Source organism: Eptatretus burgeri, chromosome 8, assembly GCF_056783735.1.
Source record: "Eptatretus burgeri isolate ZD-2024b chromosome 8, Ebu_testis_v1, whole genome shotgun sequence".
Taxonomy (NCBI): domain Eukaryota; kingdom Metazoa; phylum Chordata; class Myxini; order Myxiniformes; family Myxinidae; genus Eptatretus; species Eptatretus burgeri.
In genome coordinates, this window is record NC_140968.1 from 23,097,367 (window position 1) to 23,110,412 (window position 13,046).

The following is a 13,046-nucleotide window of genomic DNA, read 5'->3' on the forward strand; positions in this document are numbered from 1 at the left end:
CACGTTTTTTTTGACAGTACAGTATTGGTTGTTGTTTTGTTGTCTAATCATGAACTCTAAGCATGGCTCCACCACTCCTGATTACATTTATCTTCGCAGCAAGGTCTAAGCTTCCATTGCTTGGTTTCATGGTGAAGCAAACACATCCTGTGGATTCAGTGCAAGGCTATTTCCGTTTGTCATTAGTGGAACCTTACTTTGCCAAAAACACTGTGTCCCCCCAGGGAGTCCCAGGGGTGACTCGGAAGTCCAGAGAAACTGTTTAGATTTTGATTCTGTGGATAATGCTCATGGGGTACCAATGGGGGAAAAAAAAAACAAGAGATCTCCACAGGGATGCTAACTAACAGGAGCAGCGTGCAATGGCCACTGATTGGAAGAACTTCAAACCAGTGTTCAACAGTGATATGTTTCTACATTAATGGCTTCATCGGGAAAATAATAATGGGAAAGAGATTTGAATTCCTTTAGTTTATGAAATGAGTGATGCAATGGTCAAAAACAGAACACAACTTGGGAACAACCCAATAATTGAGCTTTAAGCCCTTCAATTCCAGAACCTCCCTCAGCAGTAGATACCAATGTGACCACTCCTCATTTTCATAAATACCAAGGTGAGCCAATGAAAAAAGCCAAGAATTCACAAGGTTTCGGAAAAGCGATGATAATATAAAAACCAAGACGCCAAGGTGAACAACGAATAGCCAAAATCTTGTGAAAAAAAAGTCAAGGAATGGAAACACTGGTAGATACACAATTCACCCAATCAGGCAGAGAGAAAGAGAAAGAGAAAGAGAAAGAGAAAGAGAAAGAGGAAAAGAGAGGAAGAGAACCCAGGAAATGCTGTTTCTGCCTTATTGGCTTCGTTCACAGGAATACCAGTCAATATGAAACTTGCGAAAAGTCCTTTTCAAAGCTGGAAGACACTATGGATGTAAGGATGCTACAAAGAACAAAATCCATTATTTGGAAAGACAAAAAGAAACAGTCGGAAATAAAAGGTCCACATTCAACGATGGGAATCGCGAACCCAGACTCGACAGTTAAAAGCAAGTGACTACCTGTGCACCATTCTGTCCAAAGCAAGTCTAGACAAAAGAGGAATAAAAAAAAAAGAAAGGAAATAACGAAACAAAGAAAAGATGAAGACAATAACCCCAAAGGAGAAGTGTGTGAGCTCAGCAATCTCAGTATCAGAGATAAGAGTAAAGAGTCGGATCAAGTTTGTTTACTTTTAATGCAATACAAAGGCACGTTGGAGTTAGGAGGGTGAATAATCACCATGATTGTCTTGCAAACAACACAATGTTTGTCCCACTTGTTGCTCGCAAATGGGAAATAACGAAAAGGAATTGTAAATTAATTTGCATTGCCCAAACTTGGCATTCATAAAGATGTGAAATGGTATTTCTGTGTTCATACAATGTCCGAATATCAAACTGTCTGCTTTAAACATAGATTGTATTAATTACATTGTCACCTACAATTTGTATTATTGCAAGCGACCTCAGATTATCTATTTATATAAACACCATTGTCTGTCTCTGTCTCTGTCTCTGTCTCTCTGTTCCTTATACATGGCCACATATTTTAAGTTACAAACTCCAAACTCGGGGTTCAAAGACAACTTTGTGTCGGGGAGTAACATCGGCGATGTGGCCGCAGTTTCACGCGGGGGTGTGGGGGGTCTGGGCATAAATTCTCCATGTAAATGTGTACCATGTAGAGCCACCTGGTGGTGGTGGAGGGTATTACAATTTCCTTTTTAACCTCAGCAACACTGAGATTAAAGCACTCTTCGCACGGGTAAATTTGTCCTCCTCCTCCCCCCCTGCCCCCACCAAAAAGAAAAAAAAAACAAAGGGGGCTGTCAAACCCCGTCATCATGTGTGAGGGGAGCGGGACGTCAGGACAGGGACGGGGAGGGTTGAAGCATTCTAGCACGGGGAAATTTATCTTCCTTTCCTTCTCACCCAAAAATTTTGGCAAACACAACGACCAATTGGTCTGTCAACAAAGCGATGGGGTAGGCTCTGCTAGTATGATATAATGCTGTTGTATCTGTTGTACGAATTGGAGAAATATTAATTCGCAATTGGTAATTGGCTTTGACACCAATATAAATTTTTATTACGGACCCCAGTCATCAAAAAGCTACGTATAATCAAACAAACCGTTTCGATTGGAGCACCTCGCCACCATTAGAGCATTTAAATTGCATCAGATGTGGCAATAACTGTGAATTGTTGCTCCCAGCTAGCCGGCTCAATGATAGAAGACACCATTTGCATTTTTTCCGCCTCCATCCCTTCCCCCGTTTCGAATCTCGTGCTAAACCTGTAGAATCTCGTAAATAGAGGAAGAGAGGCTGGTAGCAGGCATGGCCAACTTGCTAGTTGTACAAATATAGAAATGTTTATGAATAACAAACCTTGCTTGCACCATATTTATGTAAATTCTACATGAGCATAGTTTGCTATGAGGTCCTGTATTTATGGCGTACACAACGGGGTCATATATTTACGTGACACATGTGTGTTTGTGTATGTGTTGGAGGGTGGGACATTTTCTTTAGAAACATAATTATATGGGTGTACAAGTGAGGGGAAGACAACAATTAGGGTGTGGGGAGGGCGGTGTATGGTCGGGTGGGGTATCAAGATGCTGGCACAATAGCGCAGGCTTGAAGGGCCTAATGGCCTCCTCCTGCATTGAAGTTCCTTGTAAATATTATTCCTTCATGTTGCTTTGATCTTCGTTTCCCAACTCCTCAACGTAGATGAAAAAGACCAAACATATTTGGCAACGTCGGACTGGGTGTGTACCAGACATGGTCGTGAAGCTAATCAGACCAACAATTATAAAAGGTACATATGGATAATCAGAAAGTTTAGACAAGGATAGCAGGGATTATTATGATGATTACATTTTTTTTTAACATAAACAATGTTAATCATTTAAATGAAATTAAAAAAAAAAAAACTCAAAATAAGTCTCCAATAAGATGGAAGTTTTAAACGAGATGACCCGACAGATAAAATGACATTTGTGCTGAATGTTGCAGTGGAGGATATACTCGTGATTCCTGAAATAGCAGGATAGGTTAAGGTGGACACTAAACTCAGTGGACCAGCATTCATCTTTCCACGAATTCCAATTGCTCGTCTAACCTGCGTTATCAATCATCGTCTTAACCGTTTCCACTTAACAGCAAGGGGAACACATCGGTGGCAAATCCATTTAATTGAATACTACGAAGGAGTCCCCGACGAAAAACCGTTCACAGAAGCATTAAAAACATATTCACATATTCTTTAAGTTCATTTCATGTCATCATTCTATGCACCTTAAACTACCTTTTATTGGTTTGTGGGTGAAAATGTAGATCTTCGGAAAAGTTTTCTTGTTCAGGGTAAGTCATAAGTCCCAGGACACGGTTTTAGCTGCTTAAACAAGATTTGTTTATACCATGTATTTAGACTGTTTTCTTTCTTTTTTTCAGACAAGTAATACATAAAACCAAGATGGCAGACACCAGTCCATTTACAGTGGAAGAGAGGCTGGTAGCAGTAGTGCGGTACTATATGACGAGAGGAGAAACACAAAGACGACGATGAAACAGGTGCAAGAAGACTTTGAGTGTTTTGGAAAGCCAGGACTGTCAACATGTAATCTTCATCTTTGGGGACAAAAAAAAGGCATTTCAGACTGGAAGTGTACTCGACAGCAAGCGCAAGCGGACGACCCAAAAATCATGATTTGGGAACTCAAAACATTCCAACATCGGTTCTCAGATCTCCGAAAAAAAAAAAAAAAAAACTCATTACAGAAATGTTCTGTGGAGTTGGGTGTTTCGTATTCATCGTTGTGTCGCACAATGAAAGAAGAACTGCACACGAAACCATATAAACCTACTGTCATTCGTGAATTGTCAGATGCAGATCGTGGGAAAAAAGAAAGAAAAAGAAGAGAAACCTATAAATGGATGACATGAACAAATGTTGTACAAGAAGCTAAAACCGTGTCCTGGGACGTACGACTCGTGCTTTTGGTGGTGTATAGACAATTATTGCTGTTCCCTGGGCTGGAGCTCTTCAGTCTCCCCATTCCCAAAAGTGGAATCACCAAAAGGTAATAATGTTTGTTCGCCAAGAGGTGGTCCGTTTGACCACAACCACCGAACATATTTTCACTGCTGTATTTCGGCACAATATAATTTTGTTTGTAGATTACTCTATCCCTTCCCCCCTCACTTGTTCCTCATATCACTATTTCATTCCTACTCAATCCCTCTTCCAAACATCCGCCCTTCCTCCCTTCTGCTCTGCTTTAGATCTATCTTCACTCGGTGCACCCCCAGTGACGCAAATGCACACCTCCCCAACAGCTCCCAACTAAAAAAAAAAATATCATGAGTTGAAAATATAAAATGCTTTTGGTCCGGAACCTTTCAGCAGCAAGCACTCAAACTGAAAAGGGGATCGTAAATAAAACCTGAAGTCAAGCAAATGGTGATTCCATCATCGATGCCTGTTGGCATCACAGTTAGTGCCATTAGGATATTTAAATCCTGAAGAAAGGCCATTATCCTGACCACAGACGTTGAGCGGTCCAGATAAATCTTCATTCTTATTTTTGCACATTCTTGGTAAAAGCAATGACAAAAAAAATTAATGAATACCTTGAATCGCAAGACCGTGAAGTCCTTCATTTAACTGCCGTGGAGCGTAACAACCCAGGAGGTAACGGGCCTCAATGTGGTCATTTTTACCTTCATTCTTTTATATTGCACTGCAATGCACTTTAACAAGTGTATTTGCAATGGTATAAAACAGCTTTTTGATGTTTGCGACCAATCAGTAATGACCTTCCATAAGATAGCTCACTTTGAAATGTCTAATGCGACCTCGACCACAGCCAATCTCAAAGTGAAAATGCAGACAATGCCCTCCGAGAACTCAGGAATTCCCGTGTTTATGTGCCTGTGTTTGCATATGGATGTGTCAACATGTACAGTGTCATGTCTGGTCATACGTTTAAAAGATTATTACGGTATTACTATTAAGGTTCATCCATCCGAGTGTACAAGCTGCTTAACTGAACAGATATTAGTCTGCACTCTCACTCCTTTTGCTGCACCAGACCACGAGAGCAGCCATGATGGTAGTGAGGAGCATCGGCATCGAGATCAAGACCGCTAGTATGGCATTCGGTGGGTCTTGTAGTGACAAATGCTGTGGTGAGCACGCAGCCAGCAAGTTCCGGTGCACCTCCATGAAAAACTGATCGACATGTTCATTGGGCCAGAAGCAAGAAGAAAGCTTTGCCACCTTTATCGTGCAATCCGTCAGTCTGCTGTAGAACCTGTAATTAACATGACCATTACCCAGAAAGAGGGAAGATGTATTAATGATAATGTCATAATTAGGAATGTTTTGCTCTTAGCAAAGTTATCAGCATCGTAATGATCACCATCTTGCCTGTCAACATGAATATTTGTACAAGGTTCTCATTATGTTACGAACTCACATATTACCGAAACAAGTAAGATCCTTTCATTTTCTCTGACTACTACTACTACGACTACTACTACTACTACATCTGCCATGGATTAAAGTTTAACCAATTACATGGAACTGCACCCCAAAAATAAAAAAGAAAGACATCATCCTTTGGAGAGGATTTTTCAGCAGGCTTCCTAAATGCTTTCCAGCTGTTTTTCAAAACTCATACATAGGAAGTAGTGCAGTCACTAACTCGAGCACAATGGTATTAGGACAAATTCAACAACTTCATATGGAGGACAAAGACATCGGGTATTCAAATGTGTGGTCGCAGAAACATGTGGTGAGCACACAGATCACATCAGTCTGATGGGTGCAGCAGGCCTGTCGAGTTGGATTAATGGTAAAGGTGGCTGTCTTAAGATCCTAGGGTCTTAAGTTCAAGCCCGTCGGGCTGTTGAATTAACACCAGGAAGGTTTGACTCAGCCTGTCATCCTTCTGAGGTCGGCAAAATGAGTACTAGCTTACAGGTAATAGGGGCACTGCATCAGCAGCACATCCATGCCTCCAGAAAATTATGCAACCAAACATCCACAGGCTGCATGTGAATAAATAAATAAATAAAATAGTCTAATTGGGTGGGTGGGGGAAAGAGCCAAATTTTGGACATATTAAGCACATTGGCATCAGTCAAAAGAACTCTGCGGGAGCATTACTTTTTTTGCGAGCACGTGACAACAAATAAAAGAAAATAATTAAAACTGTGACCGAGACAAAACCAACATCAGACGCATCACCAAAGTAAGCAATTCTCCCAGAACTCCTTTTGGACAGCTGTGGTAACAAATGCCTTGTACCTTTTGGCACGAAGGGTGTCCGGGATGTTCTCAAAACGAGGCACGCAATGGGCTGAGAAACTAGTTGCTGGAACATTTTTGAACATCCCACGTAAGACAACCTTAACCAGAGCGGTTTTGCGTGAGATTTATGAATGACTCAAATTGTGGGCATTTCCCATCCTGGCATGGATTCAGCAAACAATGAAAAACCAATTAATTCCAGCCAGCAGAGAAATATCGGTGTAACAGTAACGATCAAGGAAAGGTGATTTATCAGCCGAATATATATATATATATATATATATATATATATATATATATATATATATATATATACATATATATACATACATACATATATATATACATATATATACACATATATATATACATATACATATACATATATATATATACACATATATATATATACACATATACATATATACACATATATACACATATATATATATATACACATATACATATATACACATATACATACATACACACATATATATATATATATATATATACACACATATACATATATATATATATATATACATATATACACACATATACATATATATATACATATATATATATATATATATATATATATATATATACATATACACATATATATATATATATATATATATATATATACATATATACATATATATATATGTATATGAGGCGCTACGAGGAGGAGTGATTTAAGAGACACATCGGCCATTTTGGAGTTAATGCCACATCGCACTATTTTAACCCTTACCCTATCATCCGAGCCTATCATCATCATATCATTAAAAAATGTCGCTTACATCACTCCTCCTCGCGGGGCCTCATATGAACTTGGTTGCAAAGGGGGGGGGGGTGGGAGTAGTTCCTAGCTTCTTCTTCACCATGTAAAATTGGATCAATCTCAACAATCTAACATCAACAGACAATAACAACTCAGCCAAACACTGAAAATGTCCAAAAGATCAATGTAGGTTTCCCATTACCGTCATAATAATATGTGCCTATGATATTACTCGATTTGAAAAAAATTCAGATGTATCGCTCCTTGATACAAGTTTCACGTCGAAACACATGAAAGCTTCCAAAAGGTTGATGGAATCTTGAGGAGGGGAAGGAATAAGAATGAGTGGGGAGGATGGAAGCAAATATAATGTCGTTTTGGGGTATATAATATGTAGATAGCCAATAAATAAAGAAGGTGCGATTACTAAAAGTGTATTATTGCTTCCAGATTTACAAAGGATAAGGTTTGCTTGTGTTACAACAGTGCCCTACCTACATTGTGATGGTGTTGAAATTTGAACATCCTTTAAACAAATCATGTTGTCTAATGACATCACAATACCCAACCAACCCAGCTCCTCGTTTCCTGTAACAGTAATTTTTTTTTTAAAGTCTGAGATATGGTTGCAGACACATGCACACACAAACACACGCATGCATGCACGACATGGAAAATCGAGACCAAATCCATAAGTCCCTGTTTCGGACTAAATCCAATGGGGGCAAAAAAAAAAAAACCTTGTAAGTACTGCAAAAGGCTTCTGCCTGCTGAGCACAAACCACAGATTTCCTCATGTGTAGCCATGATCTTGTAAATTCGAGGCACATCATTCGCGCAACATCACACAGGCACGCACAACAGTCTAAACTCCGCCACTCTCCCAGCCGAGGAAGTGAGGCTCCACCAGGACTTTTGTTACCCCAAGCGCGAAGTGAAAAGCGGGGTGAAGCAATGGGGTGACTTTGTCTGTCTGTCTACAGATGTCAGTTTATGATCGAGGAACAACTTAATTTCAATTTCATGTTACATTTTGAACACTGTAGAATATGAATCCGAACATGAATTGGAATACGAACATGCAGTTTAAGCAGTACTTTGGCTCTGAATTTGGCAAATTGGACGGAATCTCGTCCTGAGCAACAAAATTGAAAATGATTTCAAACGGGAACCTGTTTTTTTGGGATGTCATAAAGGACACAAAACAACAAGCGCAAATAACTAATTTAATGTGTTAAATAAGGTGGTGTGAAAGCCGTCACGTCAATGGCGGTAAACTTCCAAAAAAAAAGTTTTTTTCTATCTATAACCCTTAAAACCTTTAATTTATCTTATTTAGGGATATTTTAGTTTTTTAACCTCATCACTCAATGGTGAAGAATCACTTGCAAAAATTGCATTAAAAGGGTGAAAAAGCAGATCACTGCAACTTCAGACCAATCAGCCTTCTCCCAATCATCAGCAAGGTTATGGAATCCATCATCGCTTCAGACATTAAATCCTTCCTCTTCTCCAATGGCTTGATTTCCGATCATCAACTTGGTTTCAGACCAGGTCACTCTCCCCTGGATATGCTGCTTCTGCTCTCCCAACAATGGATGGAGGTCCTCAATGCCAGACATTAAATCAGAGCCATATCCCTCGACATATCACATTCTTTCAATACGGTCTGACACCCTGCCCTGCTCACCAAACTCTCTTCCTATGGAATCCAAAGCCATCTTCACTCATGGCTCGCAGACTTCCTCTCCTCTCGCAGTCAACGTGTGGCCCTCAATGGAGTTCTTTCATCGCCTCTTCCTGTCCAGGCTGGAGTTCCTCAAGGTAGCATTCTGGGCCCAGTTCTTTTTCTGGTTTTCATTAATGATCTCTCAGGCTCCCTGGAAAATAAACTCTAACTCTAATGACTCCACCCTCTGCCACACCATCTGTCATCCCTCATATTGGCAAGCAGCAGCCTCTTCACTCTCTACAGACATGGATAAAATCACAAGCTGGTCCAACACTTGGAATATGTCTTTCAATCCTGACAAATCTCACACTCTCACTGTGTCTCTCCGAAAGGACCGTCTGGAACCCCCCCCCCCCCGCCCCCATCTACTTTCTCAACAATCCTCTTGAAGAAGTCCTTTCATTCAAGCTTCTAGGTGTCACCATCTGCCATGATCTTTCCTGGGAAAGCCACATCTCCAAGCTAGCCTCCAAAGCCAGTCGCCGACTGGGCATCCTCCATCGTGCAAAGTCCTTCCTTGCTGTGAACCATTTACACAGCTGAGCTTCTAACCATTTACAAAGCTTTCATCTGCAGTCTGATGGAGTACTGCTCCCCCCTCTGGAGTGGTGCTCCTGCCTCCCACCTTTCTCGGCTTCACGCTGTAGAAACCAAGGCATTTCGGATCATTCGCATCTCCCGCAATGAGGCTGAGTCCTTGGCCTCTCACTCAATCACCGCAGGTTGGTTGGTGGTCTTTCTGTCTTCTACCGTCTCCTCTCCAGCCTCGCCCCCTTGCTCTCTCTCTGTGATTTGTCCCCACTACATTTCCGCAGGGTGCTCAAGGTCTGCCAACAACCCCCTTCTGGTAAAACTACCAAAATCACGAATCACTGCTCACCTTCACTCTTTCATTCCTCTTTTTCCCCACCTTTGGAATAAACTCCCTCACTCTATTCATTCCCATTCTTCCCTCCAGGTCTTCAAAACAGCTCTTCACCACCATCTCATATCTTCCCCCATCCAAAATCTTGATCTTTTCTACCCCCATTAATCCACCCCAAACACACCTCTTTCAAATTCCCCGTTTTCCTTCCTGAAAGTCCCTGTAGTTCTATCTTGTTTACCCAGTATACCCCACCCCATCCCTCTCCCCTCCACAGATCTCCTATTGCCTATGTTCCTCACTATTTTATGCTTCCATCACCAACCCCTCGCCTCCTGCCACAGATCTGGATTCAGATCTTCAACAAAGTCGAATCATTTCATCCTTCTCACATACCCAAGCGCTCCACAAAATTCCGTCCGAATCCGTCCACAACTTTTTGAGATAGCCCGTTCACAGACAAACAAACAAACGGACAGACAAGGGTGAAAACATAACCTCCATCCACCTTCGGTGGCGGAGGTATAAAAAAAAAACCGAGTTACCGACCATTTTCTCTTCTGATATGGGAACACTCAATCATTTGGATCAAAGTCAGAAGCTACTTTGAGTCTGCATTCCTTATAGTTTATTCCTCATGAATAATTGAAACAAAAAGCTTTTGTACTGCACACGTCGCACAATCGAACCCGGTGGGTGAAAGTGTTGCTTTACCTGTAAGTAAGGGTCCAGTTGCAGTGCAAGCTCTCATTCAATCTGCTGATGTCGTTGTGAAACGTAGGATAGCAATACTCTTTCATGTAAATCCAAAGTGTAGTATCATTGCATGCTGGCACACACAGGGCCATTCCTGTACACGCACGCACGCACGCACGCACACACACACACATAGTCATGTTCGACCATCCAGGATCAAGATGTATGTTGCTCACGATACCGAAAAGACAATTTCTCTAAAACAATAATTACTTTTTGCAGTGTACGTTCTGTTTTTTCTCGTGATGTTTTATATATATATATATTTTTTTTTTGTATTTTACAGAGATCAAGACTCAGGGTTGGGATAGTGTAATGCTCAAATGTTCAGCAGGTTTGGTGGCAGAACATCTGGATGTTATACTGTGTAGATTTGTTTACAAATGTGCTTTATGTACAAGACAAGATAGATCACTTTTTAAGATGCTCTTGACAACATGAAGAATTAATTCAGGTGGTAACTGTGGCTCCAGGCCATCGTTGAAATACATTATTACCTCCAACACCGAAGGTGAAGGAGGTGATGTTTTCACCCCTTTCTGTCTGTTTGTTCGTTTGCTTGTCTGTGTACAGGATACCTCAAAAAGTTGTGGACGGTTCTGGATGAAAATTTGTGGACATGTTGGGTGTGTGGTGGACCAGGACAAATTGATTCGATTTTGGTGAAAATCCGGATTCGGATTTGATAATTTAAGTGACTCTTCACCATTGAGAGATAGGGCGAAACCGATATGTAGCACGATATCTCAAAAAGTTGTGGACATGTTGTGTGTGTCGCAAGGACAAATTGATTCGATTTTGGTGAAGATCCAAATCTGGATCTGGATACGAGAATTATTTAATTTTTAAAGTGATTCTTCACCATTGAGAGATAGGGCCAAAATATGATATCGTACTGTATAGCATGTTATTTCAAAAATGTATTGGGCCCGATATGTTCTCGTGGATCAGGCGGAGGTATGTGCTCTACCGAGTGCCCTTCTAGTTGTAGCTTTGAATGCTGATATTGTTGTAAAACGTAGAATAGCAAAACTCTTTCATATATCGAAAGAGTATTGCTATTATACGTTTCACTATTCTACGTAGAGTGTCGATTAAATATTTGGCAATCTGGAGCTCCTTGGTCTCACCGTCAGGACTTCTCAAGGTATGTGGAGTGTGGGGACAGCTACTCATAATAAAATAGTCTGTCGCCACTCCATGATACAGTGGATCTTGAGCATCATCTGAATATCAAGATGAAAAAACAAGACAAAGGACTTGTAGTCGCTGCTCTCCCGCTACAAGCGACTTCGTGGCCTTGGTTTTCTTTCACTTTGATGTCGGGCTTCAAACCTCTGAATTCCAGCCAGTTTCACTCGGCCTTCCTTGAGTGGAAGCGGCTTCACGTGCGGAACAATGTTGTCGTGTGAATTCCATGAATATCATCACCTGACGACCAGTTTTCCTTCTCCTCAACGTGCCCCAGTATTATACATCATTGTTATCGGTTATCACGAAGACACATTTTGATTTCAATGCTATAATTGGATTGCTTCCATCATTGGTAATTCTCAGCATTAATAATAAACTTCATCATCATCGTTATGTACCATGCCCGATGCAGAGCGTTGGTGCTGCCGAAACAGTTACGAGGCTACAATCCTGGTCAGGTGGACACTCCGACTCAGGAGGTCAGGACAAGAATTTGGAATTTGTTCATGGTGCCATCAATAACTCACCTACTCTTCAGGAAGGACACCATGGAATCTTTAACATCTACCAATTAATGCAAGCAGACAGGACACCCTGTTTGGTGTCCATCCGAGGGATGGCGCACGAAAGAAAATAAATAAATAAATCAATCAACAAAAAGAATTCCCTTACAAAGAACTTCAATGTAGGAGGTCATTAGGCCAACAAAGCCTGTGTAATAGTTGATTGTCCATGCTCTATCATTTTAAATGCCAAGCATCAAGCAAGTAAGCAGCTTGAGCCATTTTAAATGGTATGACTCGGCTGGGGTTTCAACCACCAACCTCCTACATTCAGAGCAGACGCTCCAACCATAATAGCACCGAGTCTGGTTTAACCATGGCCTAGCCCAGGAGGTATGCACAGTCGCTTCTAAGCTGTCGAGCCCGGGTTTGAATCTCAACCCAGCTCTAAACTGCCATCCAGGTGTTTCACAGGCACGGTGATTCATCAATGTGTGCGCCGTCCCTCGGATGGACCTTAACCCGGGCATCCTGTCTGCTGGTATAAGGTGATGGACGTTAAAGATCCCATGGTGTCCTCTGCGAAGAGAAGACGAACTATCGCCAACACCATGAATCTATCCCGTTAAAGGTATCAAGGTTACATGGTGGTGATGTGGAGGCGTCGTGGATGCCCGTCTTGCCGTTCGGGAATGTGGTTTAGAATGTGGGGAAGGGTATAGGTGGAGGGGTAGGAGGGGTTTTTGGAACAATTTCAACCGTCAACTGAATAATCACCCCAGTTATGTTTTTCTTGGTACACGTTAGGCTACGAACATAGTGATCAGCCATCATACTCATC

At 41.3% G+C, this 13,046-nt stretch overlaps 1 protein-coding gene across 2 annotated transcripts in view; it reads right to left on the reverse strand.

The window, feature by feature from the left end:
• Nucleotides 1-1,218: 1,218 nt before the first annotated feature.
• The window catches only part of LOC147021308 (receptor activity-modifying protein 1-like), a 13,400-nt gene continuing 1,572 nt past the window's right edge, over nucleotides 1,219-13,046 (reverse strand). For both annotated transcript variants that reach the window (XM_085891144.1, XM_085891145.1), the window contains exons 3-4: nucleotides 10,467-10,602; nucleotides 1,219-5,364 (exon numbers count right to left, since the gene is read on the reverse strand). In XM_085891144.1, coding sequence (XP_085747270.1) covers nucleotides 5,109-5,364; nucleotides 10,467-10,602 — 392 coding nt within the window. In that variant the 3' untranslated portion in view covers nucleotides 1,219-5,108. The remainder of the gene's footprint in view (nucleotides 5,365-10,466; nucleotides 10,603-13,046) is intronic.